The 20,797-nt window shown below is 46.1% G+C and overlaps 1 protein-coding gene across 6 annotated transcripts in view; it reads right to left on the bottom strand.

Annotated features, from left to right (window-relative positions):
* OCA2 (OCA2 melanosomal transmembrane protein) overlaps positions 1–20,797 on the bottom strand; it is a 241,394-nt gene that overhangs the window by 122,525 nt on the left and 98,072 nt on the right. For all 6 annotated transcript variants that reach the window (XM_074400144.1, XM_039480091.2, XM_039480090.2 and 3 more), the window contains 4 exons: positions 16,236–16,368; positions 8,749–8,896; positions 3,826–3,883; positions 677–785 (listed from right to left, as the gene is read on the bottom strand). In XM_074400144.1, the coding sequence (XP_074256245.1) occupies positions 677–785; positions 3,826–3,883; positions 8,749–8,896; positions 16,236–16,368 (448 nt within the window). The remainder of the gene's footprint in view (positions 1–676; positions 786–3,825; positions 3,884–8,748; positions 8,897–16,235; positions 16,369–20,797) is intronic.

Here is a 20,797-nt window from a genome sequence, read left to right on the forward strand (position 1 = left end):
GGGTTTTGTTTTGTTTTCAATAAGGATATCGATGGAGATAACCGTGAAATCGATAAGAAACGTCTAGGAGAGTGGAGAACACTGATGGAAGGTGGAGGATGCCAGGGTCTGCAAACTCTGTACCACGGGTTCCCCCTGAAAGAGCCACATCTCAGGTGGGGACAGGCCCAGTCACACAACACAGGCTAGAGAAAGTGCAGACGTCTGAGAGCCACAGGTGTGGCGAGAGTGAGAGAAGACAAACCAGCGGTGGATGGTGGGATGACAGTTTCATGCGCCAGACAGACACACCCTCAGATGAGGAGCAGCGCTGGCCTTGCTGATGGGGCTCCCTGTGTCTCCTGGGAAACACGTGAAGATGTGGTTATTCACCACAACACACGGGACAGCGCCCACTCCACATTCCTCTTCATGGTCATCCCTGGAGGGGCCGAGGGCCGGTGACACGGAGTCTAAGGGGCTGGAGATGCATCTCTCTCTTCCTCCCCCACCCCCCGACCCAGCAAACCAAAAGGAAATGGCATCCTTCTTCCCAGGGCAGGCTGCCCACCCTCCATCTCAGCCCTCTCTGGCCTCCCACCCGTCCGGCTGCCCGTGGGCAAAGTCAGGAACGGGCTCTGAAACCTTCCCATCTGGAACGTGACAAAACCTATGAACAAAGCTAAATTACACTCACCAATATCAAGATGAATGCCAGGGACAAATGAATTGAGGAAGAACATGATGATAACAAATCCCAACACCGCCAGGCATTTGGCAAGCAGAATCTTGTCGGAGATCCCGTGCTGTAAGAGAGAAACCACAGCTCACTTACTCTGCACAATGCTCTGACTCCTGCAGCACAGCAGAACCTCTGCAACTGGAACCACGACCAATTCCACCATGACGAGAAACGTAACGTCTCAGACTTGAAGGAAAATAACAAAGGACTGTGTCATAGGAAAACCAGACAGATTCAGGATCACTACATTCAAAATCGTTAGGAAAGGTACACACAGCAGATGTCAAGTGCATACAGCCCTGTGATGAAGCACCTGGCCCGCAGGTGACAGGGGACGATGGGGCGTTTCCACAGGGCCTGTCATGGCAGCGCTGTCTCCACTGTCCCTTTCCCTACCATGCGCCAAGCGTGCTGGCGGGGCAATGAGGCTGAACCTTCTCGCAGAACTGATGACTCCCAGGTAAGGCTCTGGCCGTGTTCTTCACGTAAAATGCACGAGACCCTTAGAATGCAGGGGGTGCGCTCTTATCACTGGGATGACACCCTCAGGAATCAGAGAGGGCAGGGGGAGGGCAGGCTCTGAGGCACCTTACCCTCTGCAAGGCCTCCATAAACCTCGGAGTCAGCAGGAGACAGGGCTCTCCCTAAGAGGCCCCAAGGGTGCTGTGCTCCACAGGCCACAGCCACATGGGGCCAGGCAGGGGAGCACACGCAGAGGGGCACCTGGCCGGCCTGCCCTGTTGACCAATTTGCCATGTGAATCGCAGCCCACTGTGTGAAAAGACAACTGTGCCAGGTCCTTTCCTTTTCTGGAGACAGAGTCTCGCTCTGTCAGTCAGGCTGGAGTGCACTGGCACCGGATCAGCTCACTGCAACCTCCGCCTCCTGGGCTCAGGTGATCCTCCTACCTCAGCTGCCTGAGTAGCTAGGACTACAGGTATACGCCACCACACCCAGCTAGCTTTTGTATGTTTAGTAGAGATGGGGTTTCACCATGTTGCCCAGGCTGGTCTTGAACTCCTGGGCTCAAGCAATGTGTTCAGCTCTGCCTCCCAGAGTACTGGGATGACAGGTGTGAGCCACTGCGCCTGGCAAACACGGGGTCCCTTCTGGAGTCTAGTCCCACTAGCACACCTATCTACCCAATGGTCTAATCTGTCCAGGTGGACAGATGTGGACAGCAATGACGACGAATGTCTGTAGCTTCGTAGATATCGGTGGATCTAGATGTCTATCATCACAGATGTCTAGCTATCTGGATTTGAACAGATACAGACATATAGATATAGACACACCGAGATAGAGCTACAGCTACACAGAGATTTCTCTCTTGCTTCCTCTGGTCTCACAGGTAAAGCTGCCGCCAGCAAAAACACATGCAAGCCCCTCTGTGTCGCAACAGCTCCAACAGAGCCCCTCTTCCGTGTGTAGCGGGGCCCCCAGTGAGCATCTGCCCTCCCCGCCCACTGCAAAGGCTCGGGGCTCACTAGCCTCCTCTCATCCTCCCCTTTGACCCTCTGGGGAAGGTCCATTTTCCTATGTGATTCTGTGCTGAAGAATTAGGGCCAAAGGAGCATAGCAGAAAAAGACTGAAATGCTCCCAGGCGAGGGATGCGGGTTCTCACCCGGCCCCAGGGAGGCCCTGGCAAGCCTTCCTGAGCCGCAGCCAGCGACTGCAGAGAGTGGCTGTTGCCACAGGCAGTTCAAGGGTCGGTGGAAGAGCAGGCAGGTAAAAGAGCATCCCGGCATCCTGCAGCTCGTGGAAGTGGAGGCTTTTTGGGAGTGTCATTCAGATTTGCTCCTTCTGGACACCTGAGGTCATTTTTCTTTTTTTATTTCAATAGGTTCAGGGAGACAGGCGGTGTCTGGTTACACAGGTAAGTTCTCCACTGGTGATTTCTGAGACTCTGGTGCTGCCACAGCCTGAGAGGTGTACACGGTACCCAATGTGTAGCCGTGTCTCCCTCGCCCCACTCCCACCCTTCCCCCCAAGTCCCCAAGGCCTACTGCATTATTCTCATGCCTTTGCGTGCGTGTAGCTCAGCTCCTACTCATAAGTGAGAACATACAATGTTTGGTTTTCCATTCCCGAGTTGTGCGCGCGCGCGTGTGTGTGTGCGCACGCACGTACATATATACACATATATGTGTGTGTGACTCCTGGATAAGGCATTGCTGTAGGAATTCTTAGCTGTGATAAAGGGATGCTGCCACGCCTTGCCTGTCCACTTCATCTCACTGCAGTCCTTGTCCAGATGCACAGAGAGGCACACGATCCCTCTCCAACTCATGACTAAAACAGCACAGTCTGGCAGGGCCGGCATGACCTGTATGAACCTGGGGTCCACAAGAGCATCACAGATACACCTTTCTTTTCTAACCCTGACCATCTACATAGAATGGAGTGAAGGCACTGAGGCCCCTCATCAGACTGCATTCGAAATCTTTATGGAAAACAAATACAATAGATGTGAGGTGCAATGCAGCCCTGTTGGGAGACACCTCACTCGCCTGGAGACTGTGCCCATCACAATGAGAGCGGGTAATCCATCTCTCCCGAGAAAATAAACTGCGTGGATTTGAAATGTCACTGAGATGCAAACAACTTCTAGCAGGTCTTGAGCAGAGCTCTCTGGACTAGGAAGGGGCCCTCTGTATTCACAAATGGGCTGAGAAAGTCCACCCCACAGAAGAATGAGCCAAAAACAAAACAAAACAAGCTCTGCCCCCAGAAGTCCGAGGCGCTGGCAGCACACTCACGCGTCCTAGGTCTGTCCTCGAGCTGCAGCACGCCTTGCCCATCTCCCCTCTGCAAAGGGTGAGCCTGGGGCCTGCCCTTCAGGGTCAGGAGAGGGCTGGTGGCCAGGGACACCCGCTCAGAGGATGGCCCTGCAAGGTGCAGGGAAAGGAAAAGGTCCTGTGAAGACGCTCGCTTGCCACTTCCTGAGAAAATCAGCCTGCTGTGTCTGGAAACATTTTTCCCCATTCATTCATAGATATATGTCTTGTGTACAACCACAGTCACGTGAGGGAAGGAAAAGGCATCAATCACTCTCTTCTTGGAGAAGTGAATCAGAAACCCCTGAGAAAAGAAAGCTGGATACCTTTTTTTGTAGTTCCTGGATATTGGTCTCCCAATTTTTATCCTCCTGTGAGATCTGTCTAAAAGAGAAAAGAAGAGACTCATTACTTCACTTGTGGGAATTCACTCAGGCTGGTAGCAAAAATATTAAGAGAAAAATATTAGAGAAAGTTACAGAATACAGCCCAAAACCCTTTTGGAAGGCGTAAGGGTTTTTCTCTAGTTCTTGGCTGAAGGCAGCCAGAGTCTCTTTGCAGGAGCCAGAAAGATTAGGGCTCAGAGTACACAGGAATGTGAGTATTGTCCCTAGCTATCTTGTTTACTCATGTGGTCTTAAAACCAACCTTTGAGCTGGATTGCCTTGGCAGGGGTGGGGTCAACCAGGGATATTATCCTCTCACGGTATTTGCTTTAGGGCTCAGAACCTGTCCTTTCATCTTTAACCTCTAGTGATGTTGATTCAAGCCTCTGTCAATTAAATTTTACTAAACAAATGTGAGTCTTGCTGGCTGGGGAGGGCCAGTGGTCACAACTCTTTACAGCACTCTCCAGGGAATCTGTGAACTGCCACAGACCCTCAGCCAGACTGGCAAAGCATAGTATCTGTGTGTCAGTGTACTTTATTCCTCCGTCACTGAGTCAGGGTCTGCAGGGCAGACGCCTGCAGGTGGTGACCCCAACACCCCCTGGTCACACATGGTGAGATCACAGAGCAGCCACCAGCACTTCATGCCCAGACCCTGTCTGTGACACACAGCCTGGCACGACTAGCCATGGGGGCCATGGGGCTTCATTTGTTGGCTGGAAAAGGTGCTTACTCTATAATTTCCCCCGAAAATTACATACAATGACCTAAATTATGAAAGAAGTGTGTGTGAGAAGGTGCGTGTGACAACTTGCACACAGGAAGCTTCATGAAAACCACGCACAGAGCATGGACGAGGGCAGCAGCTGACAGCCACTTTATTCTCCTTTTATGTACACTTCTATGTTCCTGAATCTCTGCTTCCAAAGTGAGGGCACTACACCTATACAACTATTACAACCGACTAAAGAAAAACACAAAAGCATTGTCACTTGCTTTCATGTTGATTTTTATCCATCAATGCTCCATTCAATGCCTGAAATCACAGGACTTTCGGAGACCGAGGCAGGAAGATCACTGGAGGCCAGCAGCTGGGGAAGACCGGCTTTGAAGGCCTTTCTGCCTGTGCCGCTCCCGCTGTGCTAGTCCCTTCTGTGGCTCCCACCTGCCTCTCCTTTTTCATGTTTCTGACTCAGCCCACCCTTCCTGGCTGATTTCCTCCCACACCAATTAGGGAAAAGGGGCTGCACGATGGAGAACACTGTTTTAGCATCAAAGGAGGCTGACCGCACCGCCAGTCTGAGCAGTCTGAGCAGCAAGGACTCGCAGCAGACACAGCTGAACAACTCTGAGGACAATTTTTAAAAAGAAAACGTAAAGAACTTGCTTTACGCATCGGAGCGCGCCTGTGTTGGGTGCGAATATATCTAGACTCGTCAGCTCTTCTTGTTGCGTTGATCCTTTTACCATTATGTAATGCCCTTCTTTGCCTCTTTTGATCTTTGTTGGTTTGAAGTCCGTTTTATCAGAGACTAGAATTGCAACCCCATTTGCTTGATAAATCTTCTTCCATCCTTTTATTTTGAGTGTATGTGTGTCTTTGTAAGTGAAACGGGTTTCCTGAATACAGCACACTAATGGGTCTTGACTTTCTATCCAGTTTGCCAGTCTGTGTCTTTTGATTGGGGCATTTAGGTCGTTTACATTCAATGTTAATGTTGCTATGTGTGAATTTGATCCTGCCATTTTGTTACTGGCTGGTTTTCTTGCCCATTAGTTGACTCAGTTTCTTCACTCCATTTTTGGTCTTTGCCATTTGGTGTGCTTTTGCAGTGGCTGGTACTTGTTCCTTTCCGGGTTTAGTGTTTCTTTCAGGAGCTCTTGTAAGGCACGTCTGGTGGTAACGATTATCTCTCTCGGTAACTGCTTGTCCATAAAGGATTTTATTTCTCCTTCACTTATGAAGCTTAAAAGTAATTTATAGATTCAGCGCTATCCCCATCAAGCTACCAATGACCTTCTTCACAGAAATGGAAAAAAACACTTTAAACTTCATATGGAACCACAAGAGAGCCTGCATAGCCAAGACAATCCTAAGCAAAAAAAAAAAAAAAAAAAAAAAAACAAAGCCAGAGGCATCACACTGCCAGACTTCAAACTATACTACAAGGCTACAGTAATCAAAATGGCATAGTACTGGTACCAAAATAGAGACACAGACCGATGGAACAGAACAGAGGCTTCAGAAGCAACACCACACAGCTGATCTTGGACAAACCTGACAAAAACAAGCAATGGGGAAAGGACTCCATGTTTAATAAATGGTGCTGAGAAAACCGGCTAGCCATGTGCAGAAAGCAGAAACTGGACTCCATCCTGTCACATTACACTAAAATTAACTACAGATGGATTAAAGATTTAAACATAAAACCTAACACCATAAAAACCCTAGAAGAAATCTTAGGCAAAACCATTGAGGACACAGGCATAGGCAAGAACTTCACGACTAAAACACTAAAAGCAATGACAACAAAAGCCAAGATAGACAAACGGGACCTAATCAAACTCTACAGCTTCTGTACAGCAAAAGAAACAATCATTAGAGTGATCCGACAACCAACAGAATGGGAAAAAATTTTTGTGACCTACCCATCTGACAAAGGGCTAATATCCAGAATCTACAAAGAACTAAAACATATTTACAAGAAAAACAAATAAACCCATTCAAAAGTGGGTGAAGGATATGAACAGACACTTTACAAAAGAGGACATATATGAGGCCAACAGACATATGAAAAAATGCTAATCATCACTGGACATTAGAGAAATGCAAATCAAAACCACATTGCAGTATCATCTCACGCCAGTTAGAACAGCAATCATTTAAAAATCTGGAGACAACAGATGCTGGAGAGGATGTGGAGAAATAGGAACATTCTTACACTGTTGATGGGAGTGTAAATTAGTTCAACCACTGTGGAAGACAGTATGGAGATTTCTCAAGGATCTAGAAATAGAAATTTCATTTGACCCAGCAATCCCATTACTGGGTATATACCCAAAGGACTAAAAACTTGTTCTATTATAAAGACACATGCACACGTATCTTCACTGCAACCCTGTGTACTACAGCAAAGACCTAGAACCAACCCAAATGCCCATGAATGATACACTGGACAAAGAAAATGTGGCACATATACACCATGGAATACTATGCAGCCATAAAAAACAATGAGTTCATGTCCTCTGTAGGGACTTGGATCAATCTAGAAACCATCATTCTCAGCAAACTGACACAAGAACAGAAAACCAAACACCACATGTTCTCACTCATAGGTGGGTGCTGAACAATGAGAACACATGGACTCAGGGAGAGGAGCATCACACACTGGGGGCAGTGACGGGGGGCTAGGGGAGGGACAGCGGCAGGGAGGGATAACATGGGGAGAAATGCCAGATGTAGATGAAGGGAAAATAGAGGCAGCAAACCACCTGGTTATGTATGTACCTATGCAACAAGCCTACATGACCTGCACGTGTACTCCGGAACCTAAAGGAAAATTAAAGGGAAAATGTGTGTGTGTGTGTGTGTGTGTGTGTGTGTGTGTGTGTGTGTAAGATTTCAACCAAGATTTTAAAAAAAAAGAAAATGTAAAAATAAGACCTGCAGAGCTAGACCTTACCTTAGGACACCCTCATGGTAATCTGATTCTCAGCAACTGTGTGGCCTCGGGAAGCCACGCCTCCCCAGGCCTCAGTTTCCCCATGTGTGACCAACACCAGATGAGCTGATGGGAACATGGTGAGTCTTGGAGCCCACATGTTTCCTCCCATCTGTAACCTGAGATGCAATGAGTGTGTCTAACACCCAACACCAGGACAATTTATTCTGTCTTTAACTTATGAAGTGTCTCCTTTAAGATCTGCTATTGCCGAAGCTGGTGCTTCTTTCCCCAGCCTGCAACTCAGGGCCTTCCTGTGGCCAGAGGACACTGGTCCTGCTGCTCCAGGACAACTGAGCAAGGTGGGTCCAGAGCCGCGGATGGAGCCAATGCCACGTGAGCCAGCACTTCACCCCGGACTGTGTGGGACTCCACGCGACTGCCTGTGAACCCTCCCACTAATGGACCAGCCCTTGAGACACCCATGCAGGGTGACCCCTCGGGGCTCAGCGAACCTCAACATACAGCCTAGATTTTGTTCATAAGGGTTCGCATTTCCCCCCCGCCTAGCCGGACGTCTCCACCCAATCTCAGCTCAGCTGTGAGGACGCTTCAGCTTCAGCATCCCTTGGAGGGTCACCAGGCTCCTGCTTCTTGGGTCTGAGCTTCCAGAACAAAGACAGTCTGGAACTCAGCACCATGTCACAGCAAGGAGAAAAATCGCCACTTCACGGTGATGCTTCAAGTCTCAGCTTCAACTAACAAATGCCAGGAAACAAACAGAGCGGGACTCTGTATTCTTTCAGGTGCCTGAAAATCAGCTACTGGGAGAGCATTTTGTCAGGTTAGTCTTTGCATGAACGGTTCTGGGTTTTGTCGTGTGACAATCGCGATGTGGTGAGACAGGTCAGCCCAGGGGTGGAGAGTGTGAACGCCACACCCAGCGCCACTGCTTCCAAGCTGCACAACCCTGGGCATGCTGTTCAAATTCTCTGAGACTCTGCTTTTGTGTATGGTTTTTTTCGTCCTTAAACTGGGCTGTGTAGCCTCTGTAGAGCTCAGCGAGGGTTAAATAAAATGCACCATAAGAGGCTCAGCAGTGTCCATCCCCTAAAAATCATGCACTGCCATTTTGTAGGGCCCTGTAATGTTCTGCTGCACGCCCGCCAAGAACAGTCTGAGCAGGACCGCCCGGTACCTGTGGAAGGTGCGCAGCCGCCGGGCCAGCAGGTGCTCCAGTGTCACCACCTTCCCCAGCAGCAGGCGGCGCACAGCGGTCTCCTCGCGGCTGGCCGGGCTGATGCGCTGAGCAGTCAGGCGCCAGACGTGAATCTCGTGCTTCAGTTCTGCAGAGAAAGGAAGGGAAGCTTGGGTCTCCCACGACCTCCGGCATCAGCAGCACCCTGCTCTGCTCCCCACAACCCGATGACCGACAGACAGACACACACTCGAGACGTGGCGGTGGCCCAGGGTCACCCGGCGCAGTGGCTTCTCAGCACCAAGCTATTGCCACAGAGCCAGACGACAAAGTGGACATTTAAAAATTATCAAAAAAAGTGAAGTAACGCAATTTCAACCCTTTCAGTGAAGAATAAATTCCTTTCTTGAACAAACATATCAAAGCTAGCACCCAACACCTTCTCCCCTTCTGGCAGGAAATATTTTGGATCTGCTTCCAGTCAAACTCTAGACACTGCTCAGTCTTTGAGGGGTTTCAGAAGCAGATCTAGTGAAAGGTGCAAACACAAGTGTAATTCTCAGGAGAAGGGGCCCTGGGCTCTCCAGTGGGGCATTTGGTAAGTGGCAGAAGGCAAGGAGGTGCCCTCCAATCAGGCCCAACTGAGCTGTCTCTGACACAAGTGAGAGAGAGGAGGACACCTAACGAAATGCTGAAATCTATAGAATTAGTGGGATTTTCACCCATCACTGAATTCAGACACCTTCTGATAGAGAAGAGTAGACAGAAATGATGTGTCACTTCATTGCCTCTTAAGACACTAAAATATTTCATGAAAATTTATATTTAACCTCTATTTTGCTGTTAAAAAACTTTACAAAGAATGGAAGAAAGCACCATATTTTCATGAAGCACCCCTTATGTGCATGGCACCACACTACATATCACAAGAGTTAAAGATAGGATGAAAAGACGCAGCCTTTCACACAAGGACTGGGGTACTTGAAAAGCAGCTCGGGGCAGATTCAAGGCATGGCCATCACCCAGAGACCAGGGAAGCCACACGAACACGGCATGTTTCTGTTCAGTACCCAAGTGATGATCCCCCACTGCGTGGCAGACCTACCCCAACAACAAAGATGAGTCAGGCAGTGGGAGGCAGCCCGTACACGAAGCCTGTGGAGACGCAGAGAGAATGGGCTGGGTCTGGGAGCACCAGAACTATCTCAGCGAGCACAGGGCTTTCTCTAAAGCTTCAGCCCGGCCAAGATGAAAACACTTTAGAACTAAGATACACAATATGTTTTCATTCAGTACATACGGATGCTTTGTAGCTGACTCAAATAAAAGGAACTTGGGCATAATTCAAAGGTCTCTTCGGAGAAACAGATCTATAATTTCCTCTTGAAAAGTCTCACACTTCATTAAACCACCTGTGAGGTCATGATAACATAAAAAGAAAGGGGAAGAGGAAGTGATATGAACTCACTTTCTGAAACACTGACCACAGTAACACCATCTTTGGAAGGGCTCCAATGTAAGTTCAGACAGAGCCAGTATTTCAGCCAGTGCGCTAAATTTTGTTATGTAAAAGAAAGAACTAAGAGCCAGGCCATGAATTACCAGAGACTTTCCAGCCATTCTCTAAAGGCATACTGGCAAAGGGCCACTTTCTGAATCAGCTGGTCAGCTTTAAAGCGCCCACATGTGCATGGCTGATCTCTAGTGCCAGCCTCCGGTTGTAGGCTGGAAGTCTCTCCGTGCCTTTCTGTTTGGAGAAGCAGAGGCTGGGGGCCGAGGCCATGCCGGCAGAGCCGGCCTTCCAGTCCCACGTTCCCACTGCAGGTGCTCACTGTCCAGTGGCAGCCTCAGCCACCTTCACACACACCCAGCGCCTACCTGCCTTCTAACCCGCCAAACCAAAAAGGATGTGCTGCTCTCCTCAGATCAACCCAGGCATTCATACCCAGGCACTGCACTTTTGTATTCCTAGTCGTAGGATATTATATACAAATTACGAAGGAATTTAGCTGGGAGGGATTTTGGCCAAGAGAAGGCTCACTCCGTTCACCCAGAACTCAGTTTATCAACACGTGTTCACGTATCAGTTCCCAGACTTCCTCTGTACCTCCTCTGTCATTTCCCCACCCTGTCTACTCTGCTGAGGTCCAAGACCATAGACCCCTACTCACTACTTCCCCCTGAACCCTGTGCTGCAACCTCACAGCTAAATGAAGGCTCTGAGGCAAGCAGATCACCTGAGGTCAGGAGTTCTTTATCTTTCTCCCATAAAGCTTCTCTCCCACCCTCACCTTCTTAGTTTTTACATAATGCAATTGCTCTTCTAGGCACACAAGACTGAAACATCATACTCGTCTTGTCAATGTCATTCTCTTTTATATTTCCATATTAACATTATTATGTCACAGGTGTCAGATCTGTGTTTGATGCTAAAGAATAAACTTTAATAGGTAAGTTACAAGATGGCCTTCCAAAACTAGGAAGAGATATAAGATACATCATAAACAAACATACGCTAGGCAGCATGAGCCTCAAGCAAAGCCCAGGACATGCTGGCACAGCTCTTGTCTGCTTCTTCCTGTCCCTGATTATCTGCTTGTCCAGGCCTCACCCTCTCACATTTCTTAATTTGTATTGTTCCTTAGTAAGCTTTAACTACAGTCACTTCCTACCAACCTGTCCCTGGATAATCATAAAACACCGCTTGTTCTGTCTGTCTGTCTGTCTGTCTGTCTGTCTTACGCCTGTAATCCTAGCACTTTGGGAGGCTGAGGCGAGCAGATCACCTGAGGTCAGGAGTTCAAGACCAGCCTGGCCAATACAGTGAAACCCCGTCTCTACTAAATATACAAAAATTTAGCTGCAAGCAGCTATTAATTTAGATAATAAAATCAAATAAATCAATCACCTTCCCAGATGATAGAAAGATGACTGACATTTATCTAGCTGTCATCTTCCTGGATTTATCATTTCCTAGATTAGATGATAGATTATAGATAGATGATTGATTGGTTGATTGATTCCTTCTTTCAAAGATCCAGTAGTTCCCATGGCCTGTCGAATAAAGTTAAAGATATTAAAGATCTTCAAAGACAACTCTAATTCCCAAATGACCACCAGCACCAGTGTGAGCTCTGATTCTACCACATAAGTTTCAACTCTTTGTCTCTGCCACTCTCACCTCCTACGAGGAGACATCATCAGCTGTCTCATCACTTACATCTCTATCAGCCTCTATCTTTCTGAGCTTCTCAACCAGCTTCTGACGGTATTACTTAGAGTGGCCACACACGTTTCAAACAGGCAAAGAAAGCGCTGTGTGGGATGTGCTCTCACACAGGAGGTGACGGCTTCCAGAGAAACCTAGAGTAGTGAGCTCAGAGCTAGGAATCTCAGGAGAAGCAGCCTAGGCCAGAAAGAGAGAAACGGAGCTATCCTACTATTAGGTTCTTCTCCTGTATGTTAGGTAGTATAATATCACTCAAAATTAGTGGCATAGTCACTGAAATCACAAAACAGAATAAAAGCCCAAAAAGCTCACAGCCAAAAGAGGAGAAAATATAGAATATTTTAAATAATTAATTCAAAAGAAGGCATAAAGGAAGAAAGGGTAATAACAAAGCACAAATGTAAAACAATAATATGATGTTACACTTAAATTCAATCAAATCAACTAAGCACATTAAATTTAAATGGTCTACGAGACAATCACAGTAGATTAAAAAAAGCAAGATACAAACATATGCTGCTTACAAGAACTGTACCTTAAAGACATAAATATGTTAAAAGTAAAAAGATGGAAAAAGATATACCACACTAACACTAGTCAAGAGAAAGATGAAACTGTTATATTAACAACAAAGTATATTTCAGCGCAAAGAATATTAACATGGATCACAAAGATTGTTGTTACAATAACAAAGGTGTTAATTCATCAAGATGAAATGACAATCCTAAATATTCATGTGCCTCAATAGTAATCTTTTAAAATGCATAAAGCAAATAGAATTAAAGAGAAATAAACAAATCTATAATCACCCTTAAACATGTCTGTATCCATCCCTCAATAATAAAATAAGTAGACAGAAAATCAGCAAGAATATACATTACTTGAATAACATTATCAGCCAATCTGACCTAAGCTACCATAATTGACATAACTGAACATGCCACCCAACAAGAGCAGAATGCATTTTAATTTCTAATGCACATGGAATATTTATAAAGACAGACCACATTCTATAGCCATACAAATCTCAATAAATTTTAAAGGATTCAAGATTTATAAAATATATTCTCTTGCTATAGAGGAACTAAATTCAGTAACTGCAAAAACTGTCCCAAATACTTGGAAAGTAAATAAACCATCTAAATCATCCAAGGATCAAAGAAGAAATAAAAAGATGATTTATAAGGTAATTTGAACTGAATGAAAATGAAATAAAATATTTAATCAATTAGTGAGAGGTCACAGAAGATACACATAAAATCAATAACCTTAGCCTCCACTTTAAGAAACGAGTGAAAGAAAAATCAGTGAGTCTAAAAGCAAGCAGAAAAAAAAAAAATAATGCAAAGCAGAGTAGACATTACTAAAAGAGGAAAAAACTATAGAGAAAAATCTATTAAAAGCTCGTTCTTTGAGATCAATAACATTGACAAATCAACCAAAGAGAGAGAGAAGACATAAACTATCAAACTACCAATATCAAGAATGAGAGATAAGACATGATCAAAAATTTAATAGCTTTTAAGAGGCTAATGAAAGAATATTATGAACAATTTTATAATAATACATTCAACAACTTAGATTAACTGGACAAATTCCTTAAAAGACATAATCTACCAGCAGTCACTCAGGGAGAAACAGATAACTTAAATAGCCATCCCTACGTATATATTATGGAATTTAAATTTGTAGTTAAAAACCTTCCCACAAAAACATCTAGGCCTATAAATGTCCAAATAAACATTTAAGGAATAAGTAATAGCAATTCTACAAAAATTCTTCTAAAAAACTGAAAATGAGAAAATATTTCCACATTCATCCTATGAGCACAAGAAAAGAAGACATCACAAGAAAGGACTACAATCAAGGTCCCGAATGTACACAAACACAAAATGCTAAACACAGTATTAGCAAAAAGCAGCATGAGTTGAGTATTTGGTCATCAGAGGCATAGACTCTGGAGATTATGGTTTTCTTCACCATGTAAGTCACATTCTTTCCCATTCTGAGCTCCTGGCAGGCTGGCCTGTCCTGGTCCCTTGTGACTGGGTGGGGCCAGCCTGTGTCACTTGATGGCAGAGTGGGCCCACGCTAGTCTCTCTGCCTCCAAGGCCAGCAGCTCAGGACTCTAAGAAGAGTTGATGATCAGGACCCCTGCCAGTCCATGGGGAAGTACAGAGCCAACATGAGGAAGAAAACACAGTTTTGGAAGTTACTGAGATTTCAGTGACTTTTTCACTGCAACATAACCAAGCCTGTTCTGACAATGCTCTGTGCACCACCGCAGATCTACTAAACTCCGATCTCTTGAGTGCGGCTTGGGAATCTGTAGTTTTACCAAGCACCCCAAATTTGGAGCCCTCTAGGCCCAACAGTGGTGCAGAGCAATCACCCCACTCTGCACTGCTGGTCTTAGCATTGCCGTAGGGTTCCAGCCTCACCAGGTATGTCCACTCCCAACTATCCCCCCCCCCCACTTCCCTTGAAGCTTTTCTCTGTTCCTTACTCAGGAATAGTGAGGAATCGTTACACGGATTTGTTTATTTTCTATATATCTACATCTGGGTATCCAAAATTCATCTCAAGCCTAAACTCTCAAGGACAGCTTACTAATAACACAGAATTCCTGGGGGTGATGCTGGAAATCTGCATATGCAACAATTGTCCTGGGTCACTCTGATCACCCCGAGGTTGGGAGAGGTGGGCGTAATGCGCAGGACGACCGCTGAGCTCTCCACCAAGGCACAGCTGTGACACACAAGCTCGAGGAGACAGGATGGTCACCCACCACAATCACAATCTCCCTCGAGCTCCTTTGGTTCTCACATTTGCATCAGAAAATGACATCTACATATTAACTCACATCTTACTCTACATATACTAGTTCATTATAAAGCATTTTAAACACATCTCACTAGTTGTTAAGGGTTGAACTGTGTCCCAGCCCTCAGGTAAGGTGAATAGATTTTCCCAAGAACAACTTTGTTTTAACAGACGAATCCTGAGAAAGAATGAAAAACAGTGTTTTCTTAATGAGATTTTTTTGAATCTCATTAAGAAATTACTCAAATTCTGAATGACATGAAAGTCACACAGATCTGTCTCAGACTGTCACCATCGGAGGAACTAGGGTATGGCAGGACCATGTTACGGCCACCAGCCTTCTGTGTGGAAACGGAATCGGGGTACCTTACCCAGAACAAAGACAACCTAAGGTCCAGTAAAACACAGGCCAGAGGAATCACAAAGGCTGAGAGAGATCAACATACAATCCGTGAGCCCTAAAAATCCCCGAAGAAGCAGAGTGACTTCATCTGCTGAGCTCTCCTCGCCTGAAGCCCCTGTTACCCAGACAGCCTACAGAGCTTCCACATTCCGGACCCCACCGAGGAAAGCCCGGCCGTTTCCCAAATAACCCATTGTTTCCAATATATTCTACTCAGTAACAGTCTCAGTAAAACATCTAGTGAAGTCTTACTGAAGTGTGTAAGTGACGAAACTGCAACTGAGAAGACGGCCCCGAGCCCTTGTCCTGTCCTGCTGGCTGGTGCTGGGCATCTGCTGTTCATTTGGTTTTTGAGACCGAGTCTCACGCTGTCGCCCAGGCTGCAGTGCGGTGGCGCAATCTCAGCTCACTGCAACCTCCACCTCCCGGGTTCAAGCGATTCTCCTGAGTAGCCGGGACTACAGGCAGGAGCCACCACACCCGGCTAATTTCTGTATTTTTAGTAGAGACGAGGTTTCACGTTGGCCAGGCTGAACTCAAACTCCTGACTTCAGGTGATCCGCCTGCCTCAGCTTCCCAAAGTGCTGAGATTACAGGCATGAGCCACCACACAAAGCCTAGCATGTGCTCTCGATTGACAGGGCATGTCACCTCCTATGCTGGATTATGTTGCTGCAATTGCAGTCACATTTAACACTCAAGCTATGATACACTATTAGAGCACACAAGTCTATATGTTAGCGTATTTGTATCATACCCATGTGGCTTTAGGAGGTTACCACACGTAAGTTGTACATGGTGACCATTACTTCCCACATTTTACCACAGTGCACTTCACAGAAAACTGAAGAGGCACAGCTCGTGATAGCAGCCCTGAAAACGCAGCATATACTAACAGGCAGGTGTGGAGAGTCACTGATACTGAACATGCAGCACCCGTCAACAGATACGTCCTGATAAGAACTTCCCTGGTAAACAAACAATATTATGGTAATGAAATCTGAGCCTACATGAGGAGGCACTCGTACTCACCAACAATCTCACTGGGTTCCTTGTTATAAAGCTTTCGGTTCCAGTAAAGGAGCCTGAGGAGTGGAAAGGACACCAGGAGAACAAGGCAAATCCCAATGAACATGTGTGCAGTGAATCCGGCAAAGTCCAGGCCCTGGAAATAGACAAGGGGAAATGAAACAGCAGACGGGCCTTTCCTCTGCACAGGCAGCGGCACCCCGAGTCAGGGTCCAGGGAGGGCCAGGGCTCAGGAGGGAAGGGGCTCACCAGGAATTTCGGGACTTTAGGAAGAGGTCCTGGAGCCCAGCACAAAGCCCAAGGAAGACCATGGACTCCTCACCATGATTTTGAAAATTGTTAAGGTTTGTTTCTTTCATGTCAAAAACCAAAAACCAATTCTTACACAAATGACAAGCCATTTCAGGAAGAAATAAAAATACGCTACCAAATCTAATCCAACCTTGGCTCATCTTCACCACTACACTGATGGCTTCCCCAAGACAGAGTGAAAAAAGACTGAATGGGACGAAATACTAAACTATATGATAACATTTGCCCATTTAAAGGTAAATTCAATTTTTAAACATTTCATTTAAATCTCTGCCATCGATTTGAAAAGCATCCTCACGGCTGGAGAGCACAGCCCTTTGCAGAGCACCCGGGGCCCATGAGTGCTGAGGCCGCTGAGAGCATGAGGACCAGCCGCAGGGACCCAGGCAGGAACCCTCTCCTTCCCCACACACTTCCTTTGCCTGCTAGGGCTCTGCACATGGCAGGCCACTGAGGATATCTTTACAGTTGGGCAAAATCTCCACTAGGTTGATCTGTCCTGGACTAAGTCAGCAGCATCACTGGTTGGTTCTGTTCTTTCACTGACCACGTGCTTTCAGACCTTTAGCAAATCTGTGCAGGCACCTCCTGAGCCCCAGCAGGACAGATGAAGCGGCTGTCCCCAGGAAGCTGGCCATCTGGTGAGAACTCAAGGTCTTTTCTATAGTGTTGATGGATCACAGGTGCCACAGAGGGGGTGAGAGGCACAGTGACACTGCTCGACCATGGGGAGCAAGAGGGGGCAGGGTGGGAGGGACCACAGGCATCCAGCTCTGCCTTGGGAGCCTGGCAAACCTCTTACATGGGTAGAGAGGTGGCAAGTCACACGGAATGCTAGTGAGGATCCCACAATGGGAGTTTGGAAAATCACCTTCCAAAGGACTGGGTTTGAGTGATTTAAATTATATTAATTGTTCCTTATCAAAGTTTACATATTTGTCCTCTCACTTTAAGAAAATACGTGAAATCATGTTCAACATTGTTAAAGATACAACACAACTAGAGGCCATTATCAATGAAGCTGTGTCAAAGTTTAGAGCTTGCCAATATACAATCATCTGAAACACTTAATGCCTTGCAGTTACCTGTACATCCAAACGTTGTCCTTGAAAATAGCATTATAAATGACAGATGGAGCTGTATAAGCGAATTCCTGGACAGACAGCAGGGAAACCACACAGAGGCAGGACTCGTGGAATGCTCTGGATGATCACATATAAAAATTCACCACTTTTCTGATAGTTCTTCAATTACATTGAATTTTGTGTTTACCTCTAGAATTCATATCCCAGATATCTTTAAAAGGTCCACAATACTTTCAGGGGGTTATGAAAATGTTTTAATTTCTTCTAAAACCAGAAGCCAAAAAAAAAAAAATGAACTGTTGGGTCAGAGAAAATGATTTAAAATATAATACTAATATATTTACACACTAGCTGGGTCATGAAATACAACTGGTAATATTTTTCAGAGAAAATAGCCAAAGAAGACAGAAGTACCTCTATCCTGAGTAAATCTTGGTCCCTTTGGAACATAAAGTTTTGCCCCATTTGAAATGTTGCGGCAACTGGAGAAAGAAGTGTTGAGTAGATGAAAGAAAAAAAAAAAAGCTAAGGAGGTCCTGGGTGTGCATCCGCAGCAAAGCCACACAGCGCTGGGTGAGGCACGTGCTTGCTACTGGACTTGTGATGGGTGGATTCATCAAGCAAGAAGAGCGATAATGAAAAATCCAAACTGATCATTTCAGGAAACAGGCAGATGCAGATGTTTGCACTAAGCTTCTTAGATGCAGGTATCCGGGCCACCCTGCTGCTTTTATGTGCGTCTGTAATTTCCTAGACTCTCCTCCATGTTCCCAGTAACAAAACCACCCACCAGCACATACACATCAATTCAGCACCTAAATGTGCTCTTTCTGCTTCAAGGCGCTACTTCTGCTTTGTATTGTTTTCTCATTGGCTCCAATCAGTCATTTTCTTCTTAATTTTCCCCGCTGTTCTCATTTGATGGGTCAAATGGCCAAACATTAGGCATATAAAACAACCAAAAGAGGAACCCCCAATCAGATTAGAACATTCTCAGATTCATAAGCCACATGTACTGAAGGGGAAGCACCTGAGGGACTTCTGGCCCACCAATATCATTTCCTAGGAATGATGCTTTCAGGCTAGCTCTGTGACAAGTCAAAACGGTCCATTAGGTTGTAAGGGAGGGGCTGAAGCCAAAATGATTTCCTGAATTCTTCCATGTGAAAACTCAAAGGAAAAAAAAAGGTCTTACGAAGTGTTTAGCTGAATCTGTTGAATATTTTAGTAAAATGTGCACGCTGTAATTTGAAAATATTAGTTCTGTCCAGATGCCCAGTGAGGAGAGGGCCCAGCGCTGCAGGAAGGGGTACCATGACAGGCAGGAGGGGGGTGTGGGCCTCGCTGCTTATAAGGGATCCATCAAGCATAGGCACAGGGGTCCTGGCACATACAGGGCTAAAGAAAAAGCCTTTGGCAGAGACATGGATCCCAGCATGCTGAAAACAGAGCAAGCCATGGACGGGATGAGCTCTGCTAGGTAATGCTGACCTGGGCATTGAAAAGAGTAAAAAACAAAGACCCCTGAAGGCACACAAACCACAACAAAAAACACCACAAAGGAAATTAAGAGGGGACCAGAAAGGCAGAGCAGGGACCGCTGGAGAGTGACACTAAATTAGCACCCAACGGAGCGCGAGAAAAACAACAGTGGAGGAGTAGCCAACCAACTTCACAGCACATGCAGCATGGCAGAAACAGATGAAAACCACCACCATCATGCACAGCGCGGTGGGAAAGTGTGAAGAAGGTCCCACCATGCACAGTGGGACAGGCAAAGCCGGAAGAACGCCCCAGCAAGCACCGGACGGTGGGAAACCGCTGAAAAACGTCCCTGCACACACAGCATAGTGGGAAAACAGGAAGGACGTCACAGCACGTACAGCATGGTGGGAAAACGTAAAGAAACGCCTACCATGTACAGTATGGCAGGGAAAGCCTGAGAAATGCTCCAGCATGCAGGGCATGATGGGATACGTGAGAAACGCTCCAGCACGCAGGGCATGATGGGATACGTGAGAAACGCTCCAGCACGCACGGCATGGTGGGAAAACGGGAAGAACGTCACAGCAAGCCCAGCGCATGGCATGGTGGGAAAAGCATAAAAAGCATCCAAGCGCACACGACATCGGGCAGGAAGGGAAAGCCGTCGTCTGAGAAACAGGCCACTCAGAAGCGCAGGAGCACGCTTCCCTCAGGAGGCTTTTCAGGTATTATTTTAAAGATAGTTGAACACTTTTGTTCACCACGGTGAGTCTCTGTAGAACAGGCATAAAGGAGCAAATGCAATCAGCAAAGAAAAACGTGACCCCATTAGCTCGTTAGGAGCCGAAGCTGCACGCTCATGTTGCAGTCAGGCAGACTCATGCTCACCCCAGGGAGGCTGACGGTTGGGGACTAAGCGGTTGTCCACATGGTGGACCCTGGAGATCCTTCCTACCTGCCTGTTGTTGTGAATACCACCAACAGAGAGTCACCGCAAGAGACCTGGGAGGGGTCAGCCTGGTGCAGCACTGGTAGGTGGAAAGAGCCTTCCTCACAACCTTCTGTCATTTCTGCATAATGCTCAGAAAATGTGGACTGCTCAGATGTGACTTCTTTACTGCTCCAAACTCAAGTGCCGATTTATTATTCCTCTGAACTACATAAGTATCCATTTTCTTCGTGATTTTGTTTCCATCAGCTTCAGGGGTACAAGTGGTTTTTGGTTACATAGATAAATTGTATATTGGTGGTCTGGGGTTTTAGTGCACCCATCACCCGAGTAGTGTACATCGTACATAATAGGTAGTTTTTCATCCGTCACCCTTCCCAACCTCCCCTCTTCCTAGTGTCAAATGTTCTTGCTACCAGTGCATGCCTTTGCTTATTCACAACTTAGCTCCCACTTATAAGTAAGAACATGTGGTATTTGGTTTTCCGTTTCTGAGTTACTTCACTTAGAATAAGTGCCTCCAGCTCCATCCAAGTGCAGCAAAATACATTGTTTCTTATTTTTTATGACTGAGTGTTCTATGGTGTATGTGGGTGTGTATATACACATCTATATGAAGAAAATGTAAGACTATATATATGATGCCCATCAACAGATAATAGATATATATAATCTCATATATAATCTCATTTATATAATCTCATATATAATCTCATTTTATATGACATGAGATT

The sequence above is a fragment of the Saimiri boliviensis genome, chromosome 5, assembly GCF_048565385.1.
Source record: "Saimiri boliviensis isolate mSaiBol1 chromosome 5, mSaiBol1.pri, whole genome shotgun sequence".
Lineage (NCBI taxonomy): Eukaryota > Metazoa > Chordata > Mammalia > Primates > Cebidae > Saimiri > Saimiri boliviensis.